Genomic DNA, 27,349 nt, shown 5'->3' on the forward strand with positions numbered 1-27,349 from the left:
GAAGCATGGACGCACATCCCTGGCATAACCCCCCCCCACGTCACACAACGAGCCCACCACTGCCACACTCGGCCCACTCGGACGGGTGCCCGCACCTCTGCCCTCATTCGCCGGCCACGGAGGTCGGACCGAGGTCTTAAGTGCAAAGCACTTGTCACCGTCCGAGGGATCAGACACCTGGCTTGAACCCAGAAAAAGCCGGGAGAGGGGGCTGAGCCAGGGGGCTGAAGGGGACGCGGGCCAGACACAGCGGGGCACAAGGTCTGCGGCCCAACTCCCCATCCCGGACCCGCCTGTGTGGGTGTTGGCGGCGGCGGCGGCGGCGGCGCCGGCGGCTCACCAGGTGCTCACTGACGGCCACCAGCCGCCCTCCCGGCCGCCGGAACCGTGCTGGGCCCGTGGGGACAGACTATAGAAGCACAAGCAGGCAGCTCTCCTGGCTTCAGGAAATGGGTCAAGGCCTTTCAACAGCAACCCTAGGACACACAGCCCAAGCCAGGACCCCCTGTGCAGCCCACCAAGACCACGGCTCCAGTTCCTTCCCTGCCACCCAAAGGCAGCTCCCACCACAGACCACACTCAGCCACCACAACTTCCTTGCAAAAACCCTCGGCTCACCCGAAGGCCAGTGGAAATTTATTTATTTATTTTTTGTCCTTTCCGTCTTTCCCCAAGTGGCTTTTCCTTGCAAAATGCCTGACATGACACCAGAGGGGAACCTGGGAGTTGGGAGGGCACCCCAAGGGGCAGCCCAGGGACTTAAATACAAGCTGGAGGGGAGGGCACAGGTGGGACAGGCAAGAGACAGCACAAGGGACATGGCTTCTCAGGTAGAGATCAAAGGTTTGTTTTTCTGCAGGAAGAAGCTGTGTCAGAGGCAGGGGGCTAGCATCCTGGGTGGGAGGGAGTTAAGTGGAGAGGCCCCCCCCACCCTGGGTTGCACCCACATTCCCAGAGAAGTAGCGACAGGGGATGAGGATCCGCCCTCATAGGCTCCAAGGGACGGAAGGGGGAGAATAAGCCAGATGTGCTGCCTCAGGGAAAGGGAGGAGGTGCTGGCAGAGTGAGGGTTAAGGCTGGTGCCCAGCCTCTGGCACGGTGGGCCTTCCGCCTCCGCCTGCCTTGGGGACAAAGGGGCACGGTGGGCAGGCAGCACACGGGCCTGGCTCTGGCAGGGCAGGGAGTGGCAGGAGCAGGCTCCCTCTGGGCTCAAGACACAGGCCCAGCGCAGCTGCCCACCCACCTGCCCTAGATGTGCTCAGACCCCACCGCAGCTGGACGGCTCGAGCTGTGAGTGTGTGTGTCGGGGGGGAGGCAGGGAGGAGAGGAAAGTGGGCTGCTGGGGCCCTGTGGCCCCATGCCCGTCCTGAGGTCCAGCCCAGGGCCCTGCATTCCAGGGCCCTGGATCCCCTGGTCCCATTCCTGGCCCCAGGTGCTGACTACAGCCAGGGGCAGTAGAGGCCAGGGAGGCCCTCGGCTCCTGGGGAAGGGGGGTGGCGCAGGGGAGGGGAGGAAGAAGAGTAAGGAGAGAAACCCACTGCAGCATACACGGGGGGCAGGGGGAGGGAGACAGACAGAGGAGAGCCCTCATCCCAAAGGTGTGTGGTGGGGTATCTTTTAAAGTCACCCAGAGGCAGCAGCAGAGCAAGCCCGCACCCTCACCCCAGCCAAAGGTCCTGGGTGTCCTCTCTTGGGGGCCCTGACAGAACCGGGGCGCAGGGCGGCAGGCAGACAGGCCAGAGGGAGATGGGGAGCCCAGGACACCCCAAAGCCACAGATTCAAATGCCCCGGGAGAGGGAAGTACCTCCTGCCCCCTCCAGGGGCATCATCTGGAGAAGGTGCCACCTCCGGTCCCACCCCACGAGCCCCTCCTAGCAACAGCCGCCACCAGCCTGCTTCACAGGGGTGCTGTCAATCTTGAGGTTGGGCCGCTCACCCCCTGGCGCTGCCCCAGGCCCCATCCGCCTTTTGATCTCGGCAGCCATGGTCAGGAATGCCTGCTCGACATTGGTAGCGTTCTTGGCACTCGTCTCCAGGAAGGGGATGCCCAGAGAATCTGCAAACTCCTGATAAGGGGAGAGGAGAAAAGAGAAGGGGAGAGGAGGTGAGGGGCAGCAGGCCCCAGCCCACCCGGGCGGCCTGGCCCAGGCCTGCTCACCTTGGCTGTGGTGTTATCCACCACCTTCTTGGTGGTGAGGTCGCTCTTGTTGCCCACCAGGAGCTTATTGACATTCTCGCTGGCATAGCGGTCGATCTCCTGTAGCCACTGCTTCACGTTGGCATAGGATTCCTAGAGGGACCAGATCAAAAGTTACTTTGCTCCCACCTCCCGCCCCTACGCCAGGCCTGGAGAACAGGGGTTTTCAGGGGAAGATGGCTGTCCTGGGCTCCTGAGAAAGGCAGGCGCCCTGGGCTCAGGGACCCAGAGGAAGCTCCTCCAGGCTTAGCGCTCCTTCCTGCCCTCCTCTGTCTGAGACCCCAAGAGCCAGGCCCAGCAGAGCCCCGGCTGTCTACCAACAGCCCCGACACCTCAGCAGCTTAGACCAAGGGCCAGCCAGCTCTGCTTCCTGCAGCTGCTCGTGTTTACCCAAGACACAGAAAAGGCCTAACCACGTGGAGGGAGCAAATGGCATCAGGAGAGAGGCCAGAGGAAAGAGAGAAACAAAGGATAACAGGTTAGCAAGAATTACAAAGTCCCCACAGTGGCCTTAAAATCCCTTTAAGGTTTGAAACCTTGGAGCCCAGTGGTGGGTGGAGGATCCTCACAGAGGAGACCCTGGCCTACGGGGGAGACAGGTATCCTGGGAACAGGGCCTGACATTCGTCCTACTTCTGGCACTGACAGCCTCCGAGCTCGGCCTGGCTCTCCCGGCAGCCTGCTGTGCCCCACCCCCCGACGCCTGGCACGCCGACAAAGGACAGAACTTTTAGGAATATGCTTGAGCTAGAGCCGCTTTCCCTTCTTAGGAGCCAGAGGTCTGGTGATATCACACTGGGTTCAAACGTACACCTCCTGCCATGTCCCAGGCGGGGCCCTGTGCTGGGCACTGGGTTCAAATAATGGAATCATGCCTGGGCCCTGCCCTAAAGCACTCAGGGGACAATGGAGGACTAGACTAGGGCACATATAACGGCAAGACAGGGCGACCAAGCGCTGCAGGGATAGAAGGCAGGAGCAGGTGGAGCTCCAGGATCATCTCTGCCTGGGGAGATGACAGCCGACCTACACCTGCAGGGACGAACTACCCCCGTGTGGGTGCCAGTGGAGGGACGGGGCAAGGTGCGAGGGGAGAAGCAGACATATGCCGGGTCACGGGATGGGATGGGATGGGCGTGCTGTCTTTGGGGAGGGGGAAAAGCTAAAAGCAGCTGGGACACAGTCCCTGAGCAGGGAATGAAAGGAAGAGGAAGCAGGCCCAAGCAGGGAGGGTCTTAGCCTGGACAAATCTTAGACAACCAGGAGCCAGTAGAGGTTTTCTTAGGAAGGAAGCAGCAAGAGCACAGCTGCGTTCTGGGAAGACAGTCCTGGCAGGAGTGCAGAGGCCAGGTCAGACCGGCAAGGAGACGGAGACCAACTGGGAGATGGTTGGCATAATCCCGGGAAGAGAAGATGTGCCCTGAGCCAGGGAATGAGGCAGGCAAAAGCACAGGATTTAGAGTCAGACCACCCTGGGTTAAGCCCCACCTCTGCCACTTATTGTATGATCCTAGATATGTCACTTGGCTTCTCTGAACCTCAGTTTCCTCACTTCTATAAAACAGTACCTCCTGGTGGGGCTGTTGTGAGCATGGGATAATGAATGCAGGCTTGTCTCCTAACAAGTGCTTAATTAGCAAGAGCTGCCATTATCCTCATCACTGCTATTATTACAAGGGAACGGATCTGGGAGAGATGATGGGGGAGAACAGAGGGGCCCAAGGACTGACAGGATGGGGGAGGGAAGAGTTTTCTGGTCAGGCCAACAGGGACTCTGTTATAAAGATGAGGATGCAGAAGCCAGTTCAAGAAGAGATGGGGAGACCAGCACCAGACAAGCTGAGTTCTGCAGATGGTCTGGAGCTCTGCAGATGGCCTGAAGGCGGTCTAGAGGCAGGAAAGGATGTGCTGGGAAGCAAAGAACCCTGGGTTCAAAACACGGGCTTTGCCTTTCCTGACTGTGAAGCCATGCGCAGGTAACTCAACATACGTCTAAGTGTGTTTCCTCATCTGGAAAAGAGGGATGCCACCATTGAGTGCACTGGGTTCTACTGTGAACATGGGAATTAACACAGACATAAAGTGCCAGGAGAACGCAGGACTCAGGAGGCGATCCACAGTGACAGCTCTTTACTCGTAGAAATCACAAAACAAGAAGCCAAACCACAAGGTGGTCAGAACTGTGCAGGGAGAGTCAGGAGGCGGCCTGGGGCAATCAAGAGGCACAGAATCTGGGGCTGTAGCGGGGCAGGATACGACGGACCAGTAAGAAGTCACTGAAAAGAGAATCTGCTGCAGCAGGAGATGGCAGAGCTTGAGACAGTAACTTTTTCAAAGAGAGGGAAAAGAACAGAGTTAAAAGCCATGGGAGATCAATCATGGCAAAAACTGAAATGAAGTCACAAGTTTTGGCGGTTAGAGGTCCTTGGTGACCTCCGAGTGGAGCAAAGTTCACCCACAGCTTGTTGTCCAGGAGGCATCAAGAGTCCCTGGTGAGCTGAAGAGCCCAGCGGCCCCTCAGAGCAGGGACTCCTCCTGGCCTGGGGCTGATACAAGGATCTCCATGTCCCCAGGGCCTGACCCCCATGAAGCAACAAAGTTTAAAAAAAACAAAGCGGGTAGAATCAGTAGGCCTGGGCTTTCTGTCTCTGCCACTTAACTAGCTGCAGGGCCTAAGAAAGTCCTACCACCCCGACCCATTTCTTCATCTGTAAAATGGGAATATAACACACACCTCTTTGGAGTGTTACAAGCATCAAAGGGCTGTGACAGAACCTGTGAACTCTTAACGCGTGACAGGACTGTTTCCCGCTATTAACATCACCACTGATGTCAATGACACGAGACTAACGCTGCCACAGCAGACACAGGGCTCCCAGAACTCTGCTCACACTGGGCCCAGAGTGCAGGGCTCCCTCACTTCCTTGTGTAAGGCCCTCCAATCGCTTCTCCACAGTGTCTTTACCCAGGAGGCCACGGGCCCAGCACAGCAACCAATCAGCTGACTAACCCCCCCACAAAAGACAGGTGCCTGGAAGGTCTAGAATAAGGTGGCAAGTCTGACAGGGAGGTGAGGCCGGGTTCTGCCAAGGCCCTGCAGCGGGGCTTGGGGAGGATCCAGGTCTGCAGCTATTTCCCTCCTTGTGAAATGAGTCCGAGAACAGTCTCCTTTCCGGGCAGCATAAGAAAGAGAGAACGGGAACAGCAAAAAGCAGCAAAAGCCAAAGACCTGAGGCTGAGGAGGCAAAGTGGGGGATGGTGAGCCCAGGAGTACCTGGTCGGTGACGTCGTACACCACGATGATGCCGTGAGCCCCCCGGTAGTAGCTGGAAGTGATGGTCCGGAACCGTTCCTGACCAGCTGTGTCCCACTACAAGACAGCAGGAGAGAGGGGCAGGTCAGCCCTGGGCTCCATGCCCAGGGCCCCTCCCCTCCCAAGGGAGATGTCTCTGCACCAGAGATTCTGGGAGGAGCAACACTCACGATCTGAAGTTTGATGGTTTTGCCATCCAGCTCAATGGTTCGGATCTTGAAGTCCACCCCGATGGTGCTGATGTAGCTCTCTGTGTATGTGTCATCCTGAAAGATCACGGACCAGTGAAATGGCCTGAGTGAACAGGTCTGAGGCCCATCTGGAAAACCTCCCTCCAGTGTCCTGTCCCAGCTGAGCTCCTAACTGCTGAGCCCCAGTTCTCAGCACCCCAACTTGCCAGCCCTATGCCCCTGTTCAGTCAGATATGTTGCTGGCAAGTCCTGCAACTTCATCCTTGGTCTCCCAGGTCTTGCAACCACTATTCTCTGGGTTGCCCCCCTCTCCCTCCGGCCACCAGCCAGGACCCCAGATGGATGGTAGGGGAAGCTTCTTACTTACAGCAAACCGCAGGAGCAGGCAGGACTTGCCCACGCCCGAGTCACCAATCAAAAGCAGCTTAAATAGGTAGTCACTGGAGAGAAAGGATGGGAAGGTGTGAAGGAAGGCAGGGAGCCCACCCGCCATTATCCTGGAGTCAAAACTATAGCATTCTCCCGCACTGTGAGGTGTGCCTTGGATTAGAGTATTAAAGCACTCACAAGATCCTCCCACAAGTCCTGGGATGGGGAGGGCTGACCACTCCTCATAACACAGCTGGCCCAAAGGGGTGCATCTGAATTCCCACTTTACAGAGAAGGAAACGGAGACACAGAGAGGGACGTGACTTGCCAAGGATCACATCAGTTAGGTGACAGAGCTGGGTATCCTACCCTGATTCCTGATAGACTCCGTGGTTTCGGGTCCAGTAGGGGCTATTTAGGGAAACCCTCCTACACTGCCCTGTGCCATACCTGACTTGGCAGGGGAGGCCCCAGAAGTGGAAGCCAGGGCCCAGCCTAGAACTTCACTGAATACCTATGTAAAGAGCCCGGTATGAAGCCTCCAGAAAGACATGGTCAACAAGCGGCAATGATAATAGCAGTTAAAACGTATCCACTTCCTACTTGTGCCTGGCCCTGTGCTAAGTACTTCAAATACATCATCTCATTTAAGCCTCACAACAGTCCAATGAAGTGAGTGCCGGTTATTCCCAATTAATGAAGAAATAGAGGCCAGAGAAGAGAAGCGACTTGCTCTAAGTTACACAGCTGTTAACTTTAATACTGGAAACCAGGTTCAGACTCCAAAGTCTCTGTGAAAGCATGTTGGTTCCCTTCTCTGTTACTGCTTATAATCCAGCTCAGAGCTTCACCCTTCCCCAAGGAAATCTGAGGCCAGGATCTGGAGGAGAAAAAGGAAGTGGCCAAAGAGGAAGAAGATAACTGACACTAAGGAAAAACTGTCGATGAGAAGTCGGGGCAGAGATGTGGGCCACCTACCCGTAGGGGGAGTGACCAAGAAGTGAGGAAAGTTTGAGGAACAAAGAATCCCACTGGAAGGGAGAAAGCAAATGCCACATTCATCTAAACTTCTTCGGCAGGGTGACGGCGAAGGGAAGTGGGGTGACGGCGGCGCCTGGGGTTTGCGCAAAGGTGAGGAGAGGGCGGGAGGGGACCAGCCTCTGGGAGCAGCAGGGCATTTTGATCCAGGTAAAGGGCAAAGCGGCAGCCCCGGAGGGGAGAACCTGCGGAAAAGCTACCCAGCGGATTCCGGGAGGACTGGAGAGCAGAATATACGACCCGACCTAAAGGGCCCGAAACTGGACCGAGACCAGAAACTCTGAGGATGGGCTCCACAATGCCAGGACCGTCGTCAGCACCCAGACCGCTACTCTCAGGCAGCAGGTGGGGAAACTGAGGCCTGGAAAGACCGGGGCTGCGGGGTCACCTGACCGACAAGGCCTGCTAGTGCCGGTGCCTCGGGATCCAAGTGGTGCCCCTCAGGGTCGCAGTCTCCGGGCCCGGGTGCAAGAACTCGGGGCGTCGAGCCGGGGTTCTGGGGCCCCCGGGGGAGGGGCAGAACCCGGATGTGAGGGGGGGGAGGTCAGCGGAAGAGGGACCCGGATGTGGGGGCGCCGCGCAGTCCTGACCCGGGCCGGACAACCCCAGTAAGCGTACAGCCCCGTACTCGGGATCGAGGCTGCGCCGGACGGCGCGGGCGGGGCGCACTCACTATTCGGGGTTCATGGCGGCAGCGGCGGCCCGCTCGGTCGCTCCCAGTCGGCTCTGCTCCGCCTCCCGTTTCAAGATGGTGGCCGCTCCGCCCCAGAGACCCCGCCCGCGACGCGCAGGCGCAAACACTCGGGACTGGGACCTCGCCGTGTGGCTCCTCGGAACTTGTAGTCTCCTTACATTGTGCAACTCACCCCGCCCCCCGCTGCGCAGGCGTAATCCTAGCCCACGCCCCACCATCGCCGCGCGTTGCCTTCTGGAGCTTGTAGTTCCCTCCCTAGAAGTACCTGGGCTTGAGGACCGCGCTCGGGAGCCTGACAGCGTCCCGGCGTTAGATCCTCAATTTAGTGCTGGCGTTGACACGTTTCACGTCTGTCTGACAGAGGCATTCATCCTTACACTCCCCGCAGCGTTAGTAAAAGTTCATTTATCCAGGGTTCTTCGTGTGCTGGCGCTCCTAACTCCCAGCAGAAACCCCAGGAAGGTGTCACCCACATTTTATAGATGAAGAAATCGAGACTCGGTAACTCGCTCGAGGTCAAACAGCTTGGTAAAAGGGCAAAGCTCGATCAAAGCCCGTGGTCTCCAGAATCTCAGAGATGAAGGTTGTTAGAAAAAAATCCTGAATCTGTGGGGCTCCCGAACAATTCCGGGATAGAAGCCTATCTGGGTTGCAGCTGCGTAGGACCAGACGTGAGCGAGACACACACACACACACACACACACACACACACACACTCACACACATACACACACACACACACTCACACACATACACACACACACACACTCACACACATACACACACACACACACTCACACACATACACACACACACACACTCACACACATACACACACACACACACTCACACACATACACACACACACACACTCACACACATACACACACACACACACTCACACACATACACACACACACACACTCACACACATACACACACACACACACACACACACACACACACACACTCGCAGCCTCTCCTGTACCCACCCCCAATGTAGAGACGTAGAGACGCCAGGAGCCCTCGGGCTCCGCCCCAAAACAAGCCCAGCTCAGAGTCAAACCGTCTTTATTTCTACAGCAACATTTGAAAATAGAGAGCGACCGCCTCAGCTCCCAACTGGGGCAGCCCCTCCTGCCACAGGGGTCCATCACTGCCCCCAGCAAGAAGCTGCAGGTGTGGGAGGAGGCGTGGCAGGATGGCTCTACGGGCGGTGCCCGGGGCGGGGTCAGGCCGAGCCTGGGCAGGCTGGGCGGGAGGAGCAGTGCATAACACCGGGCTGCAGGGCAGAGCCCGGCGGTGAAAGGACGGACAGGGGGTGGGCTCTCCGTCCTGGGGCACGGGGCAGGGCGCACCATTCAGAGGCCGGGAGGAAAGCGAGAATGCCTAGGGAACCCTTTGGGGAGGCACCGCCCCTGAGATGTGGAGCCTGGGAGATACCACCGCGCGGAATGGGGGTGATTAAGGCCTGGGCGGTACCACTAGAGAAGGGTGGGGTGAGGGGAGGCCGGATAGTACCAAGGACTGAGGGGAGGAGTGCGGCCAATAACTTATTTCTCTATATACAGAAGCAACGGCCGGGGGAGGGCAGGGTGCTGAAGGGACGGCAGGTGCTTAGTGTTCTTGGATTTGGGGTCTGCGGAGGGGGGGCCACTGAGCCTCTCTCTACCTTTGGAGACCCCGGCCAGCCCCTCCGCTGGCCCTGAACCTAGGGAAGAGGGGGCCCTGCTGGAAGGAATAAATAAGGGGTAGAACTGGAGTGGGCAGGCCCAGCCTCCAGGGCTCAGGCTGAGATGACAAGGGAGGAGGTTACCCTGAGATTGAACAGAAAAGACAGGGGTCCTTGGGAGAGACAGGAGGGGCAAGCAGCAGGCCCATGCGCAGGGCTGGGGTGGGGATGGTGCCGGGTGGAGGCTCTGGCGACCGGCTGCCCCTTCAGGATTAGCCCACAAGGGAGCTTCGTCGGGAGAGGTCCATGGAGCTGGAGCTGAGGGTGCGGCTATCAGAGAGGCCTGTGCCTCCAGGCTGTGGGCAGAGGGGCAGGTGGCTCAGCCTTGGGCTGCCGCCAGTGTGTGCTTCCCTGGCCCGAAGGGGCCTGACTAGTCAGAGTCCCTGGGGTCCTGACACTCCCACCCACCTCCACAGTTACTGTGCTGCCACTGGCCGCTCACAGGCTGGAGCTGAGTTTCCCTCATTTGTCTCCCCAGGGTCCAGCCCAAAGCCAGACCTGGGATGGAGACAGGAAGTGTGGCTGGATGAACAGACATGCTTGAGAAGCTCGGCAAGTACACAGGACATGCAGGCCTGGGGCCGGGGCCTCAGCTGCCCAGTGCCGACAACTATCCACCCGTACCTGGACTGGCTCTTCCACACTTTTGTTGAGGAAGTTGAGGGAACTGGCCCGCTTCATCCTGAGGGGAAAGGGTGGTCAGGATTTGCCCACGGTGGAACTGGGGGAGGATGGGGGAAGGGGTCAGCTTGGGGCAGGGGAGGGAGGCTGATGGGAAGGGAGATTGGTGGTGGGTGGAGCTTGAGCGAGACAGGGAGTTCACCCTGGGTCTGAAGTTCAGCTGGGGTTGGTAGGTTGTGGGGTGGGTTCTCGAGAGGCTCACCAGGGTGGACGGCTCACCTGGGGTTTGGGGGCTCCTGGGGGCCACCACCCTGCAGCTTCTTCACCAGCATCTCACTGCTGCGCCTCAGGGCATCTCGGAGCTTCCCGAAGGAGCCACTGCGCCGCAAGGAGCCGCTGCCGTCCTGTGGGGTGGACAGGTTCGTCTCTGTGCCATGCCGGCTACACAGCCTCCTGGCCCAGTCCAGCCCCTAGACTCACCCCGCTCCACTCGGCTGCAGGCCCTGCCTCCTCAAGGTCAGCCTCAGACCGAGCCCCAGCACCCGCAGGCATGTCTCGGCTGCCACGGCGGTCTCCGCGCCCACCGCTGCCGTCTTTCAGCAGCTCCACCACCTTGGTCTGGCTTGCAGGGTCCAGGCCCTGAGGGGGGTCGGGCACATCAGGTGGAGCAACGGGCCCTGACTGGATCACACACAGGGCCACGCAGGTCCCTGCCCACAGCCCTGGTGCCTGTTGCCCTACCTGCTTGCGGCTGCGGCTGGCGCAGTCCTCCAGCGTGTGCGCGGCTTCTAGCTTGCCCTGGCGCCGGTACAGGGCCCCCAAGCTGCGCAATGTGGTGTTGACCGTGGGGCTGCGGACGGGAGAGCGGGACGGGCTCCAACTCCGTGTTCCCCAGGAGCCAGGGCCCATCCTGACACCCAGCCCACGCTGGCCCTGAGGAACCGTCCAGCCGACCAAAATCGAGCCTTTCCTGTGTGTCAGGCCCTGTGCTAGGTCCGCCTGGATTCCCCCGTTTTGGGGAATCACCTGAGGGTCCTAGGTGGGATGTTGCCACCAGGACTAAAGGCTGGGAAACACAGGAGTGAGATAATCAGGCTGTCCTGGGACAGAAAACCTTCTTGGGACAGGTGGCCTGTGACCTGGGCCTTGAAAGATGAGCTGACAGAGAAGAGGTGTGTGTTCTGGGGCTGAGCAGTATGGAGTGTGGAGCCTGGCCCCGGCCCCCACCCAGGATGCCGCTTCCCAGCTCTCTGCTAGCCCAGCAGTCCCGCCCCACTGTCCTTACCTGTCTACTTTACAGGCCTTGTACCAGCTGCCATATTCCCCATAGGGGGTGCTGTCCCGGCGCTTATCCTGGGGGAGAGATAAGCGGAAGGTAGGAGAAGGCCCTCCCCTCTACACACCCCCAGCCTCATCCTCCCTCCACAGACATCTGCCCCGGCCCTGCCCCACAGAGCTACCTTGCTCTCCTCCCGTTCCTCTGCGTGCATCCAGATGGGCTTGTTGTTCCCTGTAGGGAGAGAGGGGGCTGTCACCAGCCTCTCATGTGGGCCTCTGCTGGTTGGGCTGGACACATGACTGGGGTCTGGGGGGAGGTCAGGGGTACTCAAGAAGGACCAGGGTTGGGCTTCACTGAATGAATGAATCGACAAGAAACAGACCCAAAACATGACTGACGCTCCTCTGGAACAGAGGTGCCTGTGGCGCAGGCCTGCGCTTGAGGGCCCGTGACTGGGGGGTGCGCAGGCCTGCGCTTGAGGGCCCGTGACTGGGGGGTGCGCAGGCCTGCGCTTGAGGGCCTGTGACTGGGGGGTGCGCAGGCCTGCGCTTGAGGGCCCGTGACTGCGGGGTGGGGGGAGCACACCCGTACAAACCTCAGGCCCACGGTGCGAGACGATGCGAGGCCTGAATGATGGGCCGGGCCGAGGGGTCCCTGAGCAGGAAGTGACTGACCGTGAAGGACCAGAAGGTGGCTTCCCAGAGTGGGAGACATCTGGGCTGGGCCCTCACGGTGAGCGTCAGTTGCCCAGTGGAGAAAGGGGAAGAGGCTCTGGGCCGAGGGCACGGGTATGCAAAGGGAGGGCATCGCACAGGTACAACCTCCCAGGGGGCTGTGTGAGTTGGGTGTGTGTGCTCATGTGTGCACACAAATGGCTGCGGACCAGCCAGACCCTAGGCGTGAGGCCTGCCCGGCTGAGGTATTCGTCCTAGATGCTGACAGCTGAGCGGGCCTGCGAGCTGGGGCACACAGCAGCCATGCTCACCGCTGACAGAGCCGAACTCCTTCTCATGAGCGCGGGTGAGGATCTCCTTGTACAGGGTCTCTGCATCCTGGTACTTGCCCTGTTTCAGGTAGCAGGAGGCCTGGAGGGGCAGGGCCCAGAGGGTGAGCAGGATGCAAGGAGTCAAGCCTTTTCCTCTCCTCCCTCCCCCCTGCTTCCTCCAGCCCCCTCTAGCCCAGGACACCAGGTTGTTCTTGGTCTTGGCCACGTTGGGGTCGTCAGGCCCAAGGCGTGTGGCGTAGATCTCCAGTGCCCGCCGGTAGTAGTATTCCACCTCCTCGGCTTTGCCCTGGTTCTGGCACAGCAGGGCCAGGTTGCTCAGCTGCTTGGCCACGTCTGGATGAAACTTGCCCAGAACCTGGGACAGGAGCAGGAGCCGGTGGCTGGGCTCGGGGCCGGCCTACGTCCCCCGTCTGCCCAGCCCACCTGGCCTGCCCTGCCCTGCCTGCTCCCACCTTCTCCCGGATCTCCAGTGCCCGCTTGCAGAGGGGCTCAGCCTCCTTGTACTTGCCCCGCTTGCCATACAGGACCGCCAGGTTGTTCAGTGTCGCCGCCACCTAGGGGGTGGGAGGATGGAGGCTCCATGACCCGGGACCTGGGAGCTGCAGGGGGGAGGGGAAGCCCCACCTCCCACCCAGCCTCACTCACAGCTGGGTGGTCCTTGCCCAGCGTCTTCTCGCGGATGGCCAGGGCATCATTGAGCAGGTGTGCAGCCTCCTTGTACTTGTTTTGGTCCCTGGGGGCAGGTGGGAGCATGATGAGGGTTATCCTCCAGCCCAAGGCCCTCCTCCTAGTGGCCCAAGATCCCTGTGGTCACGCTTCCTATACTTACTAATGAGCGAGCATGATGGGGCATGACCCAGAGCGTGGGGAGACGTGGTCAGCCCCTGCTCTCTGGCTTGGGGGCCTTTGTGCAGGAAGGGCGTGCAGTGCTGGGGTACAAGCTAGACTCCCCCAGATCCCACCCTCACTGCCCCATGCCCAGTGCACCTTGTCCTCTGTTCCCCAGGGCCTCTGCTCATGGTGTCCTTTCTGCCAAGGAGACCTTCTCCGACCCTCTTGTGCTCTGGGCAAACTCAACTTTCACCAAAGGCCCTCCTCAAGCCTTGGTGCCTGGAGAAGGTGTGCCCCCCCGCGTCCTTGTGTGCCTTCCCCTCCCTGGTTATGTCCAAGCCTTTGCCCACCACTAGACTGAGGCATATTCATGTCTGTAGCTCAGGCACCCTGTGGGCTTGGCCCTCTCCAGGGACAAGATCCTTCTTTCTCTGTCACCCAACTGCCTGGTGGAACCCGAGTCCTGGCCCACTGCAGGCACTGAGGATTTGTGACCAGGGCTGGAGCCTTCAGGAAGAATGCTCCCATGGGTGACGAAGCCGGAGGAGCCCTCACCGATAGACCAGCGCCAGGATGTTCAGCATGGTGGCCACGTCAGGGTGGTCATGGCCTGATGTCTTCTCCAGGTCCTCGAGGGCCTGCTTGCAGAGTGGCACGGCCACCTCATAGCGGCCCTGAGAGGCGTACTGGATCACCAGATTGTGCAGGGTGCGGAGCCGTGCTGGGATTTCATAGCCCCCGTGCTGGGCAGCCACGTCTCCTCCTCCAGGGCTGGGGGCTGCAAAGCCAAGGGCGGGAGGTCAGATGTGCCAAGTGTCTCCTGAGCTGGGCTGGCACACGCCAGCCATACCTTTGACCGACCTCACACGTGGCCCTGGGCAAGTCACCATTAGCTCTCGGTTTCCCCATCTGTAGAGTGGGTCTAGTCACCCCACAAGAAGAGTGGGTAGAGTCCCAGCTCCAGTGCTTCAAGCTGTGTGTCCCAGGGCAAGTCGCCTAACCCCCAAGCCTCAGCCTCGTCACATGCAGAAGAGAGGCTCTGATACACAGGCCACACGATCAGCAAGGCCAGTACTGGCCCGCGGATCAGCACTGTGCATGCGTCCTCCTTTAACCCTCAGAGGAGGCTCAGAGGGGAAAGAAACTCTACCAGTGGCCACAGCGCAAACGCAGGCAGAGCAGGGCTCGCACCCAGGCCAGACGGCTCCAAAGCTCTGAACTGTGATGCCTGCTCCTCACAGAACTTGGGAGATGAGAAAAGCAACATGTAAAACCTGCCTTTTAAGCTCTAATGCTGGGATGTTATAATCAGAAACGAGGCAGGAGAGAACACGGCAGTCACTCAGACCTTGTTTTCTGTGACCTCTGGGTCCCAAGGACCAGGAGTTCACACAGCCTTCCTTTCCCGCCCCCAGAGCCAGCTGCCCCTCCGCACCTGGGCTCTGCTCCTCCTCACTGGGGAACAGGTCATCCAGAGAGTCTTTGGGGACGTCCCCCTTCTCCTCCTGGGGAGGAAGACGGGATGGGCGTCAGGGAAGCAGGCGGCCCAGGGGTCGGCGGGCTGGGTCGGAGCAGCGTCTGCTCCCTGCCGCCCCTCCCTGCGCCCAGGTGCCCCCGCCCCGCCCAGTGGCCATGGCAGGGCTTACGCTGGCGGACGTGTCCTCATCCAGCTTGCGGATCTGGCTCATGAACAGCAAGTGCTGCTTCTCCTCCTCCAGCTGGGCCACGGCCTGCTCGCTGCGCTGCAGCTTCTGCTGCGTCCCTGCCAGCTCCTCCCGCAGCCACTGGTTCTCCTGCACCAGGCGCCGTACCTGAGCCCGCAGCTTCTGCTTCTCCGACTCTACGGCCCCCAGGTGGCTCGACAGCGCCAAGATCACCTGCGCAGCCAGCCGGAACAGAGGTCAGAGCCCTGCTGACGCCCCAGCCTGGGCCCCAGAGAAGAGTCAGGCCCGGAGGAGCTGCAGGGCTGAGGACCCTGAAGTTCTCCTCTCATCAAGGGAGTTTTGCCCCAGGGCCCCAAACAGACCAACATAGCCTGAGACCTGAAACCAGGAGGCTTGGGGATTCCTAAGTCCTTCCTTCTGCGGTCAGGACCCAGGCTGGCTGTGCTGGACTCTGAAATAGCCTATCCCCTTTCCTGGGCCTCCGGCTAGTCCTCCACATCGATGGTCCAGTTCCCACCTTGTGGGGGTGCTCGGATCATTAAGAGCGCTAGCTGGGGTGCTGCCCTTTCCCCGAGCTGTCCACTCGTTCCCCGTCTCTCCTAGGAGTTGTACTCAAGCCCTGTAGCCAGAGCCACTATACCCCTGCCCCTGGCCCAGGGCTAGCGCTTTCCCAAAGACCTTGATAGACGACTGAAGGGCTACCGAAAGACCCCATCCTGACTTCTACCAGAGAGCCAGGGCAGCCCCTGTCCTCCTGCAGCTCCCAGGGAGGGAAGGGGGTGTGTGTCCTAAACCCCCAGTGTCTGGAAAACCACAGGGGCAGGTAAGGGGATCCAGAGGCCTCAGCCTCAGCCCCCATCCCTCTCTCCAAACTCCATGACTCCTTTCCTGAGCTTCCAGGCTCTGCCCGCCTTGGGGCCTTGCCTAGACTCTACCCTTTCTCCGTCCTTCATGGTCAGGGTCATTTCCGCAGTGAAGCCTCTTATGCCCTCAGCCCCCGGAAAGCATGGCACCTCCCCCACCTCCATGCCATCCTGTTGTCCATCTGTGCCTGTATACACTGGGAGGGGGCCCTGGTGTGTTCACCTCCGCACCTGGCAGTCAGCCGGCCGAGGAGTGAATGCCCGACACATTGCCCTCCCAGAGAGCCAGGCAGTCTGGGACCTTGTACTTTCTGGTTGATTAGCAAACGCCTAAGTGACAGGTGTTTTCACAACCACTAGCTATTTTTAAAAATATCCTAAACAGCCTGTCAGTATTTACGGCAGACGGCACGACCCCTATTCTAAAAACAAGGAAACCAAGGGGATACCACCTGCCCAGGACTCACAGAGCCAGGCAGTGTCTCAGCCAAGATCTGAGTGGGCCAAGACTCTCTGCCCGAGAGTCTAACTCATTGTACACCCCAGCACCACCTGGATAGCTCTGTCTGCATGTCATCCTGGCAGCCCCAACTTAAGAGGGCCCAAACAGAACTCCTGACCCATCCAGGCTCTCTCCTCAATTTCCTCAAACCACAAACCTGGGACTTTCCCTGCCCCTCTCTGTCTCCTTTAGTCCATCCCCAGGCCCTACTGGACCTACTTCCAGAACGTCTAGGACTGACCCCCTTCTTACTACCCTCATGGCCCAACCCACCATTTCTCATTGGAATTCTAGCAGTGGCTTCCTAACACCTGCTACCTCCTTCCACCCTGACCCACAATCGTTCATTCTCCACCCCTCAGCCAGAGAGAGTTTTAAAACCTAAGCCAGACTGTTTCCCTTTACTGCTTAAACCCTCCAAAGGCTTCCTGATTTCCTGAGAATAAAACCCAAACTAATAAGGCACAGCATGATCTGGTCCCCACCTTCTCCGCAGGCCTTTTCTGTCCCTCTCTTTCCTCACGAAGCTCCAGTTAGACAGGTCTCTCAGTTCTCCCTCCACAACAAGATCTTTTCCACTTCAGGACCTTTGTACATGCAACCTCTCACTTTCCTCCTTTCTCTGGAGGCTGGTTCATTCCTTTCCTCAGGTCTTGATTTAAATGTCATTTCCTCAGAAGTCTTGCTTGACCAATAGCTAAGGTTGTCACAAGATCTTGTTTTTTTCTTTGGAGAACTTACCATAATATTGAATAAATATATGTGTATTTCTGACTCTCTTCCTATTGGACTAGGGCAGGGATCTCATGTCTTGTTGGACCTGTAGCCCTGGCACCTAACACATTGCCAGGCATGTAGTAGGCACTTGATAACTTACCTGTTAACAAATTAATAGAAGAATGAGTGGGGGGATCTTTAAGGATTTCCTCTGTTTTTTTTTAGGCCATGCAGTCTCTGCTACCTAGCAGAGAAGCCAGATGATCAGGCTCTCCTGGGGCCAGGCACGGCCGGGGTCTCCAGAGCCCATTCATTTCTTCAACAGATATTTACTGGGATCCTACCATGAGGCTCCAGGGGACAGATTCTTCCTTCCCTTCTGATTCTGTTACTACATTGCCAGGATTCCTCTGGAAGGCTCCACCCCTCCCATGACCTCCCTCCTCAGCACCCCAGACCAGCCTACCTGGGCCTCCCCCAGCCCCAGTTCGATGGCCTCCAGGGAGCGGCGCAGGAGGACACAGCGCTCCTGTGAGCCAGGCTCTGCCTCACCAGCTTCATGAGCGACGAGGGGAGCGAGAAGGGCACGATGCTCCCCGCGCAGGGTCTCTAGCCCTTGGATAACGGCCTTGGTGCCCAGCACGATCTCATCCTGGCTCAGCTTCTCCTCCCGAGGAAGCACCATCGTGGCCATGGCCGTGCCGCCTGTGAAGGCGAGAGGGCGGGCAGGGGCTGCCGGGCCTGGGGCCACGCCGCCGTCCGCCCCGGATTAGGTAAACACCTAGGGTCCCCGGACGCCTGGGTCCCCGGGGTGCCCCGTCCCCCAGGCAGCAGCCCGCACCGTGCCCGCGCTCGCCCTACAGGGGGCGCGCCCGGCTCGTCTTGGCCCGGGAGACGCAATGCGGTGCGACCGGCGAGGCTGGACCCGGATTCGGCCCAGACCACTGGCTCAGGCCGGCTTAGGCGACCCAGTCTCGGGGCTTCCCTGGAGACTCCCTTAGCCAGAGCAGGGCGCGCCAGAGGATGGACCTACGGGGATCTTGGGGGGTTCACTCCCGTGCGGAGACACCGTTCCTCTGGGAGTTCCGGCCCCAGCCCCCCTCGGGCAGCCCCCTTCCCAACAGGCTGGCCGAGCCACAGAGCCCCTCCTCTTGGGCAGCTCGACCCTGGGGAGACCCTTCCCCTAAGGAGCTGAGATCGCGGGTTCTTCGTCCCCCCCTCCCCCCAGGACGCGCCCCATAGGCCAGCACGACATCCTGCGGACCCCTCCCCTGAAAAGGCCGAGCTCCCGCCCCCGGCCACCCAGGACCGCGCCCCCTCCCCGCGGGCTGGCCGGGCCCTCTCACAGGCCGCGCCCAAGACGACCCCTCCCCTAGGCCGCACCAGCTCCGGCTCCCGCCCCGCTTCACCCAGACCAGCAGCCGTGAGCAGGTTCCACCGCCTCCATCCCGCCGGCCTTCCCAGCAGTCCCTGCGCCGCCTTAAAGGTGAAGCCTGTACCTTGGCGGCGTCGGAGGGGGCTAAACACTCCTCGGCCCGCTGTCTGCCTTAAAGGAGCACGCCGGTTGGGCCCACTCCAGGCAAAGGGAAGGGATCCGGGGGCGTGGCTCTCGGGGATGGGGCGTGGTCATTGAGGCGCCGGGCGTGGGCTTGCCCGAAGCTTAGGTTCATAGCGGCCACCTCCCACTCTCCTGTGGCCTCGGATTCCTCCGCTGTAACCCGCCCCGAGGCCACAGCGGTGTGGACAGCCTGGGGAGGATGTGCACCTGAACTTGCCCTGTACCGCTGCCAGAGAGGGCGGCGGAAGAAACTGGGGCCCAGGGAGAAGGCCCGGCCTCCTCAGAGTCCAGAAAGAGACAGTTGACATTTATTGACATTTATTGAGGTAGTTGCCACTTTCAGAGCGCTTACTGTGTGCGGGGCGCTTGGATGCCTTAAGTGCGATGACACATTTAATGCTTGCAAAGACCGGATAAAGCGGGCACTGCTATTATCCCAACCTCGCGGATCTGACCCCAGGCTCATTTGTCTCTAGAGAGTGGTTATGCCCCACCCAAATCCTTCGGAGCTGTCCTTGTCCCAGTAGGGGATTCTTGGCATCTTAGGGCTGCTTCTTGGGAGGAAGGGACGGAGGCTTCCGGGCGTGAGGGAGAAAAGGATGGCAAGGGGCAGTTGGGCATCGGCCGAAACAGACTTGTGACCCTGTGGGTGAGCACCACCACAGATTCTGTGGGCTGGATGATCAGGACAAGGTGATGATGACGTCATCTCCTCCCAGAGCCCTTCCCTGATTCCCCACCCCCTATGTAGAGCAGCCCTCCAGCCCATTTCAAGCACACATTTAATTCTCTCTGTAGCATTTACTCCTTCTAACATTTTCCTTGTCAGTTTCTGTCTCCTCCCTAGAATGCAGGCCAAGATCTGCCTGTCTTGTTCACTCTCAGAGTAGCTCTTGGCTACTACATAGCAGCACTCAGTAAATGCTGTTTTTTTTTAAAAGGCAGAAGGGCGCAACTATTATTGGCCCAGGTTTGGGGCTGGTGCTCTGCAGCCCTGGGTTTCTGGCTACCCTAGCTCTATCTGCACTGCTTCTAGGTCGACATCCCAGTGGGTAACAGCAAGTTAACCACCCTGAGAGACAAAACGTGCCAAGCAAGGCTTGGCACTGGTATCCAGGGGCCTGGGGCGTTCCTCATGAGTCAGGGTGGGTTCAGACTCAGACTGTACCCGGTTCAGTGTCCTTGTGGATGTGAGAATCCCCTCGGCATGATCTCTGACAGAGAGATGGTCCGGCACCCCGCCAGCTCAAGTATGTCCTATGACAGGGAGCCCACTACATTCTGCTGTGAGATGGCTCTAAAAGTTAGCAAGCTTTTCCTTAGCCCCCAAAGGACCTGCCCACAGTGCCTGCCCACACCAAACTGAAGCTCTGTCCTCAGGAAGGACAGTCTGCTCCCTTTTGCCAATGAAGATATTTGGAGACAGTGATGGTGCCCCATACAGTGTTCCCCCAGCCTGGGCTGAAAATCTGGGTCCCTTTACCCACTCCTGTGCAGTTTCTGACCCTTCCCCCTCCCGATTTCTCTTTTCTGGGTGTGGCTTAGCATGTCAGTCCAGACAGTATTCCGAATGTGGTGCTCAGTCCAGGGCGCAGGGGTACAGACAGGGAGTGAACTGCACAGATCACAGAGGGAGAGTCCCCCGCTAAGGAGCACACCACCTGTCCACCGTGAAGCTGAAAGTCAGGTTGACTTTGACAGCCACGATACGGTGTCTGCTCAGGGTAAGCTTGTCAGCTAAAACCCTAGATTGCATGCATCCCACTTATATCCAGCCAGGTTCTTCTGCCGATTCTGTGCTTCTGCCAGGGATATTTTCCCAGGGATTTTTTTTTTTTTTTTTTTTTTTTTTTTTTTTTTTTTCAGGGATTTTTGAGGGTAAATTTTCTTAAACAACTTTATAACTCTTAGTTCCCCTGCCAGGGATCAAACTGCACCCCCTGCATTGGAAGCTCGGAGTCTTAACCACTGGAAGGCTAGGGAAGTCCCTCCCAGTGATTTTTAAAGACAGTTGATACATTCACATGATGCAACATTCAAAAGGCATATACAAGTTACAGTGAGATGTAGCTCCTTCTCACTGACCACTGTCCTCAGTCATGCAGCTGCCTTCCCCCGAAGCACCTGCTGTTACCAGTTTCTTGTGTCTGCCGATTACTTTGTTTGCCTCAGTCCAGAGCTTGTGTTTATCTTTGTTAGTTTCATCGAGTCAGTTTTCATCCAGGACCCTAAAGGTTGGAGTCTTTTGCATTCGAGGTCTTTAGCCTACACAGCGGCCCTATTTCCCACAGTTGCACTGGCTGCGGTGTGATAAGCCTGCCTTTGTGCAAACAGACTCCATCATACCATGAATGCACACCCAGCTCGCTGTCAAGTTCATGGGGAGGAAATGGAATCTGGAGCCCAGGGCACCTTTGCTGTTCTTAACAAGGCTAGGTTTCAGAACCTCTTGGGAAGGAACTTTGTTAGAAGGCTCTCCTAGAGATCGGGATTCAGTAGTGCCAGAGTGGGTCCTGGGCATCTCTTATTATTTTGAAACTTCAGTGGTGCCCATGATGTGCTCCCTGGGTTGAAAGCCAATGCTTCAATGTCCTTGTTTTACAAGTACGGAAAGTGAGGCCCAAAGAGGGGAAGGCAGCTGCACGAGGTGACCACTGTGTCCTTCTCCAATCCAGAGTCCACATCATTTTGTCCCAGTGTGTAAGGGAGACTAACCCCATAGAGTAGAGGTCAAGAGGACCGAGGTCATGTTGCTTGTTCACAGCCACACGAAGCACAGACGCACGCACCCTCAACACACAGCCTCAGGCAGGTTCACCCAGGGGCACTGAACGCCCATGTGCCACACTCACACCTCCACGTGCATGGGTTTACAGGCCCACGTACATGCATGCACACCACACATACTTGGGCTCAAACACAAAGCCCGGGCTTTCTAACCTTGTGCTCTCTCTCCATCTAATAAAGGAGCACATTCCTTTTATCACCTTTTTCCAGGTAAACGGAGAGAAGATTTTTCAATCTCCTTTTATGACTTTTGCTGGGTTCCTGTTCCAGCTTTTCTGCTAGCCTTAGGCTTCCGTGGTTTCTTTGTGGTTCTCTTTAGGCATCTGGCCCTGCTTCTCCCTGTGTGCCACGCAGAGGGAAGGCTGGGCCTTCCCTGCCGGGTTCTCAGGCTCTTATCTTGCTTTCAGTTCGTAACCTTGCATGTGTTCAATCTTTTTAGCCACTCGGCTTTTTATCTTGTCTCTGAGGATTACGCTGTGCTCTCCCAAGGGAAGGGACTGTTACTTCACCCTGCTCTGTTCCCCACTCCCCGACCCCCCACCCCGCAGCTGCTGGTCTGGTGCCAGGCTGCTGATGGGTGCTCAGTTAATGGAGAAGAAAGGAAGGAGTCCATGCCCAATGGTGATTCTTACGCCATTTTCCACGGAGCTCATCAGCTTGCCTCCGCCTGTCCCATGTCTGCAGAAGTTGTTCTCACTACTTTCAACATTGTTTTCTCCCTGAAAATCACTCCCACTGCTCCCACCCCTTCCCCTTGGATCCTTGGAAGCACTGATATCTGCTTTCTTAAGTCAATCTTTTCCCTTTGGCTAGCTTCCTGCCTTTTCTTTGAAGTGGGGGTGGGGGTGGGTGCTTTTCCCAAGCATATCATCCCCCTTGAAACATCAGCAGGTCGGGACGTCCCTGGCGGTCCAGTGGTTAAGACTCCACGCTTCCACTGCAGGGGCCACGGGTTCGACCCCTGGTCGGGGAATTAAGATCCTGCATGCTGCATGGCACAGCCAAGAAAAAGAGAAACATGAGCAGGTTCACCCATAAGCGCTCAAGATTGGAGGTTCCTTAAAGACCATGTCTCACGCAACCCCTCCTCCGTGACCGTGACGGGCAGCTCACCACTTCCTGAGGAGCTGTTTCACCTTGAACACAAGGTGCCAGTTTTGGTTGTGGTTGCCAGTTTTTCTGCCACTGAGCTAAGAATCAAGTCTGCTCAGAGCTCCCCTGAGAGGCTTTTGATTCCTGTCCTGGCAGCCACGGGGCAAATCTGCACCCTCTCTTCCTTGTGGCCTCCCAGCCAGACTGGAAGGGTCCGTGTCCTGCTTAGCGGGAGGGCACACAGGCTTTGGGGGCGGACTCAGCTGCGTCCAGAGCTGCGTTTCTCCGTTTGCTGGCCAGGGAGCTTTAGGCATGCGCTGCAACTTCATCTGTTTCCTCAACCTACCTTGTTGGGTCCTCAAGAGAACAGAATAAAGCAGCAGAGTTAAGACCTTAACATCATGCCCTCTACATAACAGACACTATCACTAGTAGTTGTTATCATTGGTATCATCAAGTTTACTATTTGACAGACCCTGTGCTAGTCTATGGAGAGCCCTGTATTTCATGTAGTGTATACATGAAATATAGGGCAGTCTCTGCTTAGGGTGTCGTTGGAGGGAAAACACATTCAGATTGAAAGTGAGGAACAAATGAGGCAGCAAATAGGCGAGTCTGAAGATAACGGGTGCTGAGATGTTTGGTGCTTCCAGGAGGTGCCCTGTGTGGTCAGGACAGAGGGAGCTCAGCCCGGCCAGGACCCATCTCACTGTCTCCCTGAGATCAGCTTTTCCCCATGCTAAGGGTACTCAAATCTCCATCCAGCCCGGAGAACTTCCTTGCACTCCATCCAGACCTATATGTTCAACTCCACCTCTGAATAGCACACGCCCACCTTGCCCTAAACCCACCATCTCCCACCCAACTCTCCTCCAGGGATGTTCCACCATTGGCCGGTTCACCCAGCAGACGGCCAGTCCCCATCCTCGACTCTTTCTCCTTCGACCCAGTTTTCTAACCAGCCGCCTACACCTCGATTCTGCCTTTTAAATAGGACTCAAGTCTCCATTTTCCTCCACCTCCTCTTCTACCCGTATCTTAGTCTATGTCTTCATCACATCTTTTCTAAATTGCTGCCACACCCTTCAAACTCTTCCTGTTTTCATTTTTCATCTTATTTCCTCCAACATGTTGTAGCAAGGTGATCTTTCTAAATTCTATCATCTCAGGGGCTTCCCTGATGGCACAGTGGTTAGGACTCTGCGCTCCCAATGCAGGGGGCCCGGGTTTGAACCCTGGTCAGGGAACTAGATCCCACAAGCATGCCGCAACTAAGAGTTTGCATGCCACAACTAAGGAGCCTGCCTGCTGCAACTAAGGAGCCCGCCTGACGCAACTAAGGAGCTGGCGAGCCGCAACTAAGGAGCCCTCAAGCCACAGCTAAAGGAGCCTGCCTGCTGCAACTAAGACCCGGTGCAACCTAAATGAATGAAAATAAACAAATTCTGTCGTCTCATTTTTCGGCCTAAAATCCTTTATTGGCTCCCACTGATCTCACGATAAGTTACACAGTCCTTGCTCTGGCTCAGCGTAGTAACAATAATATCTACAAGGCTCCTCAGTGCTCTGGCCACTTCCTTCCTCTTCTGCCCCATCACTCACCATTGCTTTCAGCCCCACTAAAGCACGTGTGAGTCTCAGAATAGGCCAGACTCTGTCTAATCTCTAGTTTTGCTATTCCCTGCACCAGAACACCTGTCATGTCGGTCATCGCTTCCTTTGAGACATCTTCTTGTACACCCCTTCCCAGGCTGGCTTAGCTGCCCCTCCTGTGTGCTCCCAAGCAAACTTTCATGCTCTGTGGCAATTGTCTATTTGTCTGTCTCCCCTGCGAGGCTCAGAGTTTCCTTATAGGTATAGGTAAAGACCCAGCCCTAGATTCATCTGTGTGTCATCATACCTAGGACAGGAACTGGCCCACGGTAGGAACTTAATACATGTAGGACAGATGGAGGGTTGGCAAGTTGGGATCTGAGCAGGGCCTTGAGAGATGGCCTGGAGTCCGATGACCTGGGTTAGAAATCTGGCTCCTTCTTGGCCACTCTGAGTGTGTCAGACAAGTCACTTTCCCCCTTGCTCATTCCTTTATCTGGCCTTTGAGCGTTTGCCTTGTGCCAGAGTGATGGGGGCTGGGGACACAGCAATGAGGCAGCCTGAGTCCCTGCCCTCCCTGAAGCTCTCCTTCTAACATGGTACAGACGTTTATTGCAGGTGACAGTGGACGTCCCGACTGAAGAAAGGGCCGAGGTAGAGACTAACAGTGGGGTTTGGGGCAGAGCAGTTGGGAAGACCTCTCTGAGGAGGTGATGTGCAGGCTACATCCTAAAGGAAAAGGGGACACTCAGCAGGCCAGGGAGAGCGTATAAGGTGGAGAGAGGAGGAGGGATCTGATTACTGTAAGTTCAGGTATGGCCCGAGGGTGGAAGAGGTGGGGTGGGGAGACCGTGCTGGCTGAAGGACCGTGGTGTTGGGCAGCTGTATTCAAAGGCATTAGGAAGCCACTCACGGAAGGCCTCCAGCAAGGGAGTGAGGCGCTTGCGAGGCAGAATGGACAGGAGTTGCCAAGATGACAGAGGCTGGCTCATTTGTTGCTGGCTTGAGTAATAGGAGGGATGCTGGTGCTACTTACTAAGACTGGGGAGGAGCGAGGGACATGGAGAGTTCTGTATTGGCCATATGAGGTTCGAGATGGCTGGGTGTATTCAAGTCAAGTAAATGGTTAGAAATGAGAGTTGAGAATTGGGAGGCGAGGCTCTCTGACCTTTGGCATCCTCCTTGGTAAAAAGGAAATATCGGGGCTTCCCTGGTGGCGCAGTGGTTGGGAGTCCGCCTGCCGATGCAGGGGACGCGGGTTCATTTCCCGGTCCAGGAGGATCCCACGTGCCGCGGAGCGGCTGGGCCCGTGAGCCATGGCCGCTGAGCCTGTGTGTCCGGAACCTGTGCTCCGCAGCGGGAAAGGCCACAGCAGTGAGAGGCCTGCGTACCGCAAAAAAAAAATAAAAAAGGAAATGTCAGCTGAATCAATTTCCTAGGGCTGCTCTAAGAATTCAGTGAAGTAAACCACGGGAAGCACTCAGCAGCAGCCCGGCTAAAAGAAAATGTCCGTAGTAACCGTGACAGGGCGATTTCTGCCCTTAGTCCTTGGACACAGCAGTGGGTGATGAAGGTACAGTAGCTGAACACATTGATCTGAAATCTGCGGTACAGAATTCCAAGTAGTGAAGGGAAAACTCCTCACTCCCTAAGTGTGGGCTGTGCTTGGTAACTTCCTTCTGAAGAGCACAGTTTGAAAAGAGGGTGACACCTGACTAGTCAAATGATCAAGGTTAACATCATCGGGGATATCGCGCCGATGGCATGTACCCTTGGTATGGCATGCTGAAAAATCCCAGTCGAGGGGCATCCTACAAAATGCCTGACCAGGACTCCTCCAAACTGTCAAGGTCACCCCAAATAGGGAAAGTCTGAGAGAATGTCATAGCCCCAAGTACTAGACGTAGTGTGGCATCCTGGATGGGATTCTGGAATTGAGAAAAGACATTAGGGAAAAACTAAGGAATCTGAGTCAAATGTGGACTCTAGTTAATCATCATCATTAGTTATGATAGATGTACATGCCAATGGAACACATACACAATAGAGAAAACTGGGTGAGGGGTACACAGCAACTCTTGGTTCTATCTTTGCAACTTTTCTGTAAGTCTAAAACTATTCTAAAATTAAAAGTTTATTTATGTATCTATTTATATGGGCCACGCCAGGCGGCTCGTGGGATCCTAGTTCCCCGACCAGGGATTGAACCCAGGCCCTCAGCAGTGAAACCGCGGAGTCCTAACCACTGGACCTCCTGGGAGTTCTCCAAGAGTTTATTTAAATAAAAAATAAAACCTGGGGGCTTCCCTGGCAGCGCAGTGGTTAAGTATCTGCCTGCCAATGCAGGGGACGCGGGTTCGAGCCCTGGTCTGGGAAGATCCCACATGCCACAGAGCAACTAAGCCCGTGCGCACCACAACTACTGAAGCCCGTGCTCTAGAGCCCGTGAGCCACAGCTACTGAGCCCACGTGCCACAAGTACTGAAGCCCGCGCTCTAGAGCCTGTGCTCCGCAATAAGACAAGCCACCGCAATGAGAAGCCCGTGCACCTCAACGAAGAGTAGCCCCCGCTCGCAGCAACTAGAGAAAGCCCACGCGCAGCAACGAAGACCCAACACAGCCAAAAATAAATAAACAGATAGATGAATTTATTTAAAAAATAAAACCAGTCTGGAGTTGGTGTGCAGATCAGATAGTGGCTCCTCTACCTTCTGCACCAAAATGCCACCCCTTTGCCTTTAAAGAACATTTCTGTTCTGGCGGCCCCGTGGGCGGCTGTGCTCTGGCCTGGCCCCTGGCGAGTCGTCTTGGGGCGCATCTTCCACCAGAGCTGCCTCGCCTTTGGAATCCTGGAAACCATTCCCGAACAACCCTCTACCTCCTCTTTGCTCAGAGTAAGAGTCTATGTTGCTGCTCCACGCCTACGAGAAAACTCAGGTGTCCGTTGGGGCTGAGGCCTTGAAGGGTCTGAGTAGCAACTGTGGATGAGGAGTCCCAACAGTTCCAGCAGCGCAAAGGCTTTTCATTCATTCTGTCAGCAAATATGTATTTGTTCACCTATGATGAGCCAGGCGGTATCCTGGGTGCCAAGGATAGAGAAGAAAAAATATATAAAGTTCCTGTTTTCTTGGAGCTTACATTCTGGTGGGGAGAGACAAGTAATTAAATGCCAAGGAGTGAGAAGTGCTAATAAGAAAAACAAAAGGGTGAGAGAAAAGGGAGGTGCTATTCTAGAGAGGCTGAACAGGGTAGGCCTCTCTGAGGTGGCATTTAAGCCGAGACCAGAGTGAGGGAGCAAGTC

At 57.1% G+C, this 27,349-nt stretch overlaps 2 protein-coding genes across 6 annotated transcripts; both read right to left on the minus strand.

Moving 5' to 3' along the window:
* Positions 1–593: 593 nt before the first annotated feature.
* RAB1B (RAB1B, member RAS oncogene family) lies at positions 594–7,924 on the minus strand. Of its 2 annotated transcripts, none has more exons than XM_024748747.1 (6): positions 7,783–7,924; positions 6,070–6,142; positions 5,682–5,777; positions 5,473–5,568; positions 2,160–2,291; positions 594–2,067 (listed from the first exon to the last, which is right to left on the minus strand). In XM_024748747.1, the coding sequence occupies exons 1-6, from the start codon at positions 7,794–7,796 to the stop codon at positions 1,873–1,875; spliced, it is 606 nt and encodes a 201-aa protein (XP_024604515.1). In that variant the 5' UTR covers positions 7,797–7,924; the 3' UTR covers positions 594–1,872. The 2 variants fall into 2 exon arrangements, with proteins under 2 accessions (XP_024604515.1, XP_024604516.1); XM_024748748.1 differs by lacking the exon at positions 7,783–7,924 and adding an exon at positions 7,050–7,144.
* A 933-nt stretch (positions 7,925–8,857) lies between these two features.
* Positions 8,858–18,871, minus strand: KLC2 (kinesin light chain 2). 4 transcript variants are annotated; one of them, XM_024748745.1, is made up of 15 exons: positions 18,518–18,871; positions 17,485–17,723; positions 14,919–15,149; positions 14,708–14,777; positions 13,828–14,050; positions 13,087–13,174; positions 12,894–12,995; positions 12,421–12,796; positions 11,617–11,666; positions 11,442–11,509; positions 10,898–11,006; positions 10,637–10,795; positions 10,436–10,560; positions 10,160–10,217; positions 8,858–9,831 (listed from the first exon to the last, which is right to left on the minus strand). In XM_024748745.1, exons 2-15 carry the CDS (start codon positions 17,710–17,712, stop codon positions 9,748–9,750), a joined length of 1,971 nt encoding a protein of 656 aa, XP_024604513.1. In that variant the 5' UTR covers positions 17,713–17,723; positions 18,518–18,871; the 3' UTR covers positions 8,858–9,747. The 4 variants fall into 4 exon arrangements, with proteins under 4 accessions (XP_024604513.1, XP_024604512.1, XP_024604514.1 ...); XM_024748744.1 differs by having other exon boundaries at positions 17,485–17,759; positions 18,518–18,870; XM_024748746.1 differs by lacking the exon at positions 18,518–18,871 and having other exon boundaries at positions 12,421–12,520; positions 12,623–12,796; positions 17,485–18,235.
* Positions 18,872–27,349: the final 8,478 nt, after the last annotated feature.

Source organism: Neophocaena asiaeorientalis, unplaced genomic scaffold (genome assembly GCF_003031525.2).
Source record: "Neophocaena asiaeorientalis asiaeorientalis breed wild unplaced genomic scaffold, Neophocaena_asiaeorientalis_V1.1 scaffold43, whole genome shotgun sequence".
NCBI classification, from domain to species: domain Eukaryota; kingdom Metazoa; phylum Chordata; class Mammalia; order Artiodactyla; family Phocoenidae; genus Neophocaena; species Neophocaena asiaeorientalis.

Coding starts and splice junctions, on each gene's coding strand:
- KLC2 (XM_024748745.1), bottom strand. CDS start 17,712: ATGGCCACGATGGTGCTTCCTCGGGAGGAGAAGCTGAGCCAGGATGAG. Junction 12,797..12,893: donor CACTGGAGATCCGGGAGAAG/GTGGGAGCAGGC, acceptor CTCCTGTCCCAG/GTTCTGGGCAAGTTTCATCC. Junction 11,007..11,441: donor AAGGCCTGTAAAGTAGACAG/GTAAGGACAGTG, acceptor TCCCGTCCGCAG/CCCCACGGTCAACACCACAT.
- RAB1B (XM_024748748.1), bottom strand. CDS start 7,129: ATGTGGCATTTGCTTTCTCCCTTCCAGTGGGATTCTTTGTTCCTCAAA. Junction 6,143..7,049: donor CTTGGTCACTCCCCCTACGG/GTAGGTGGCCCA, acceptor CTTTCTCTCCAG/TGACTACCTATTTAAGCTGC. Junction 2,292..5,472: donor TGTACGACGTCACCGACCAG/GTACTCCTGGGC, acceptor TGGTCCCTCTAG/GAATCCTATGCCAACGTGAA.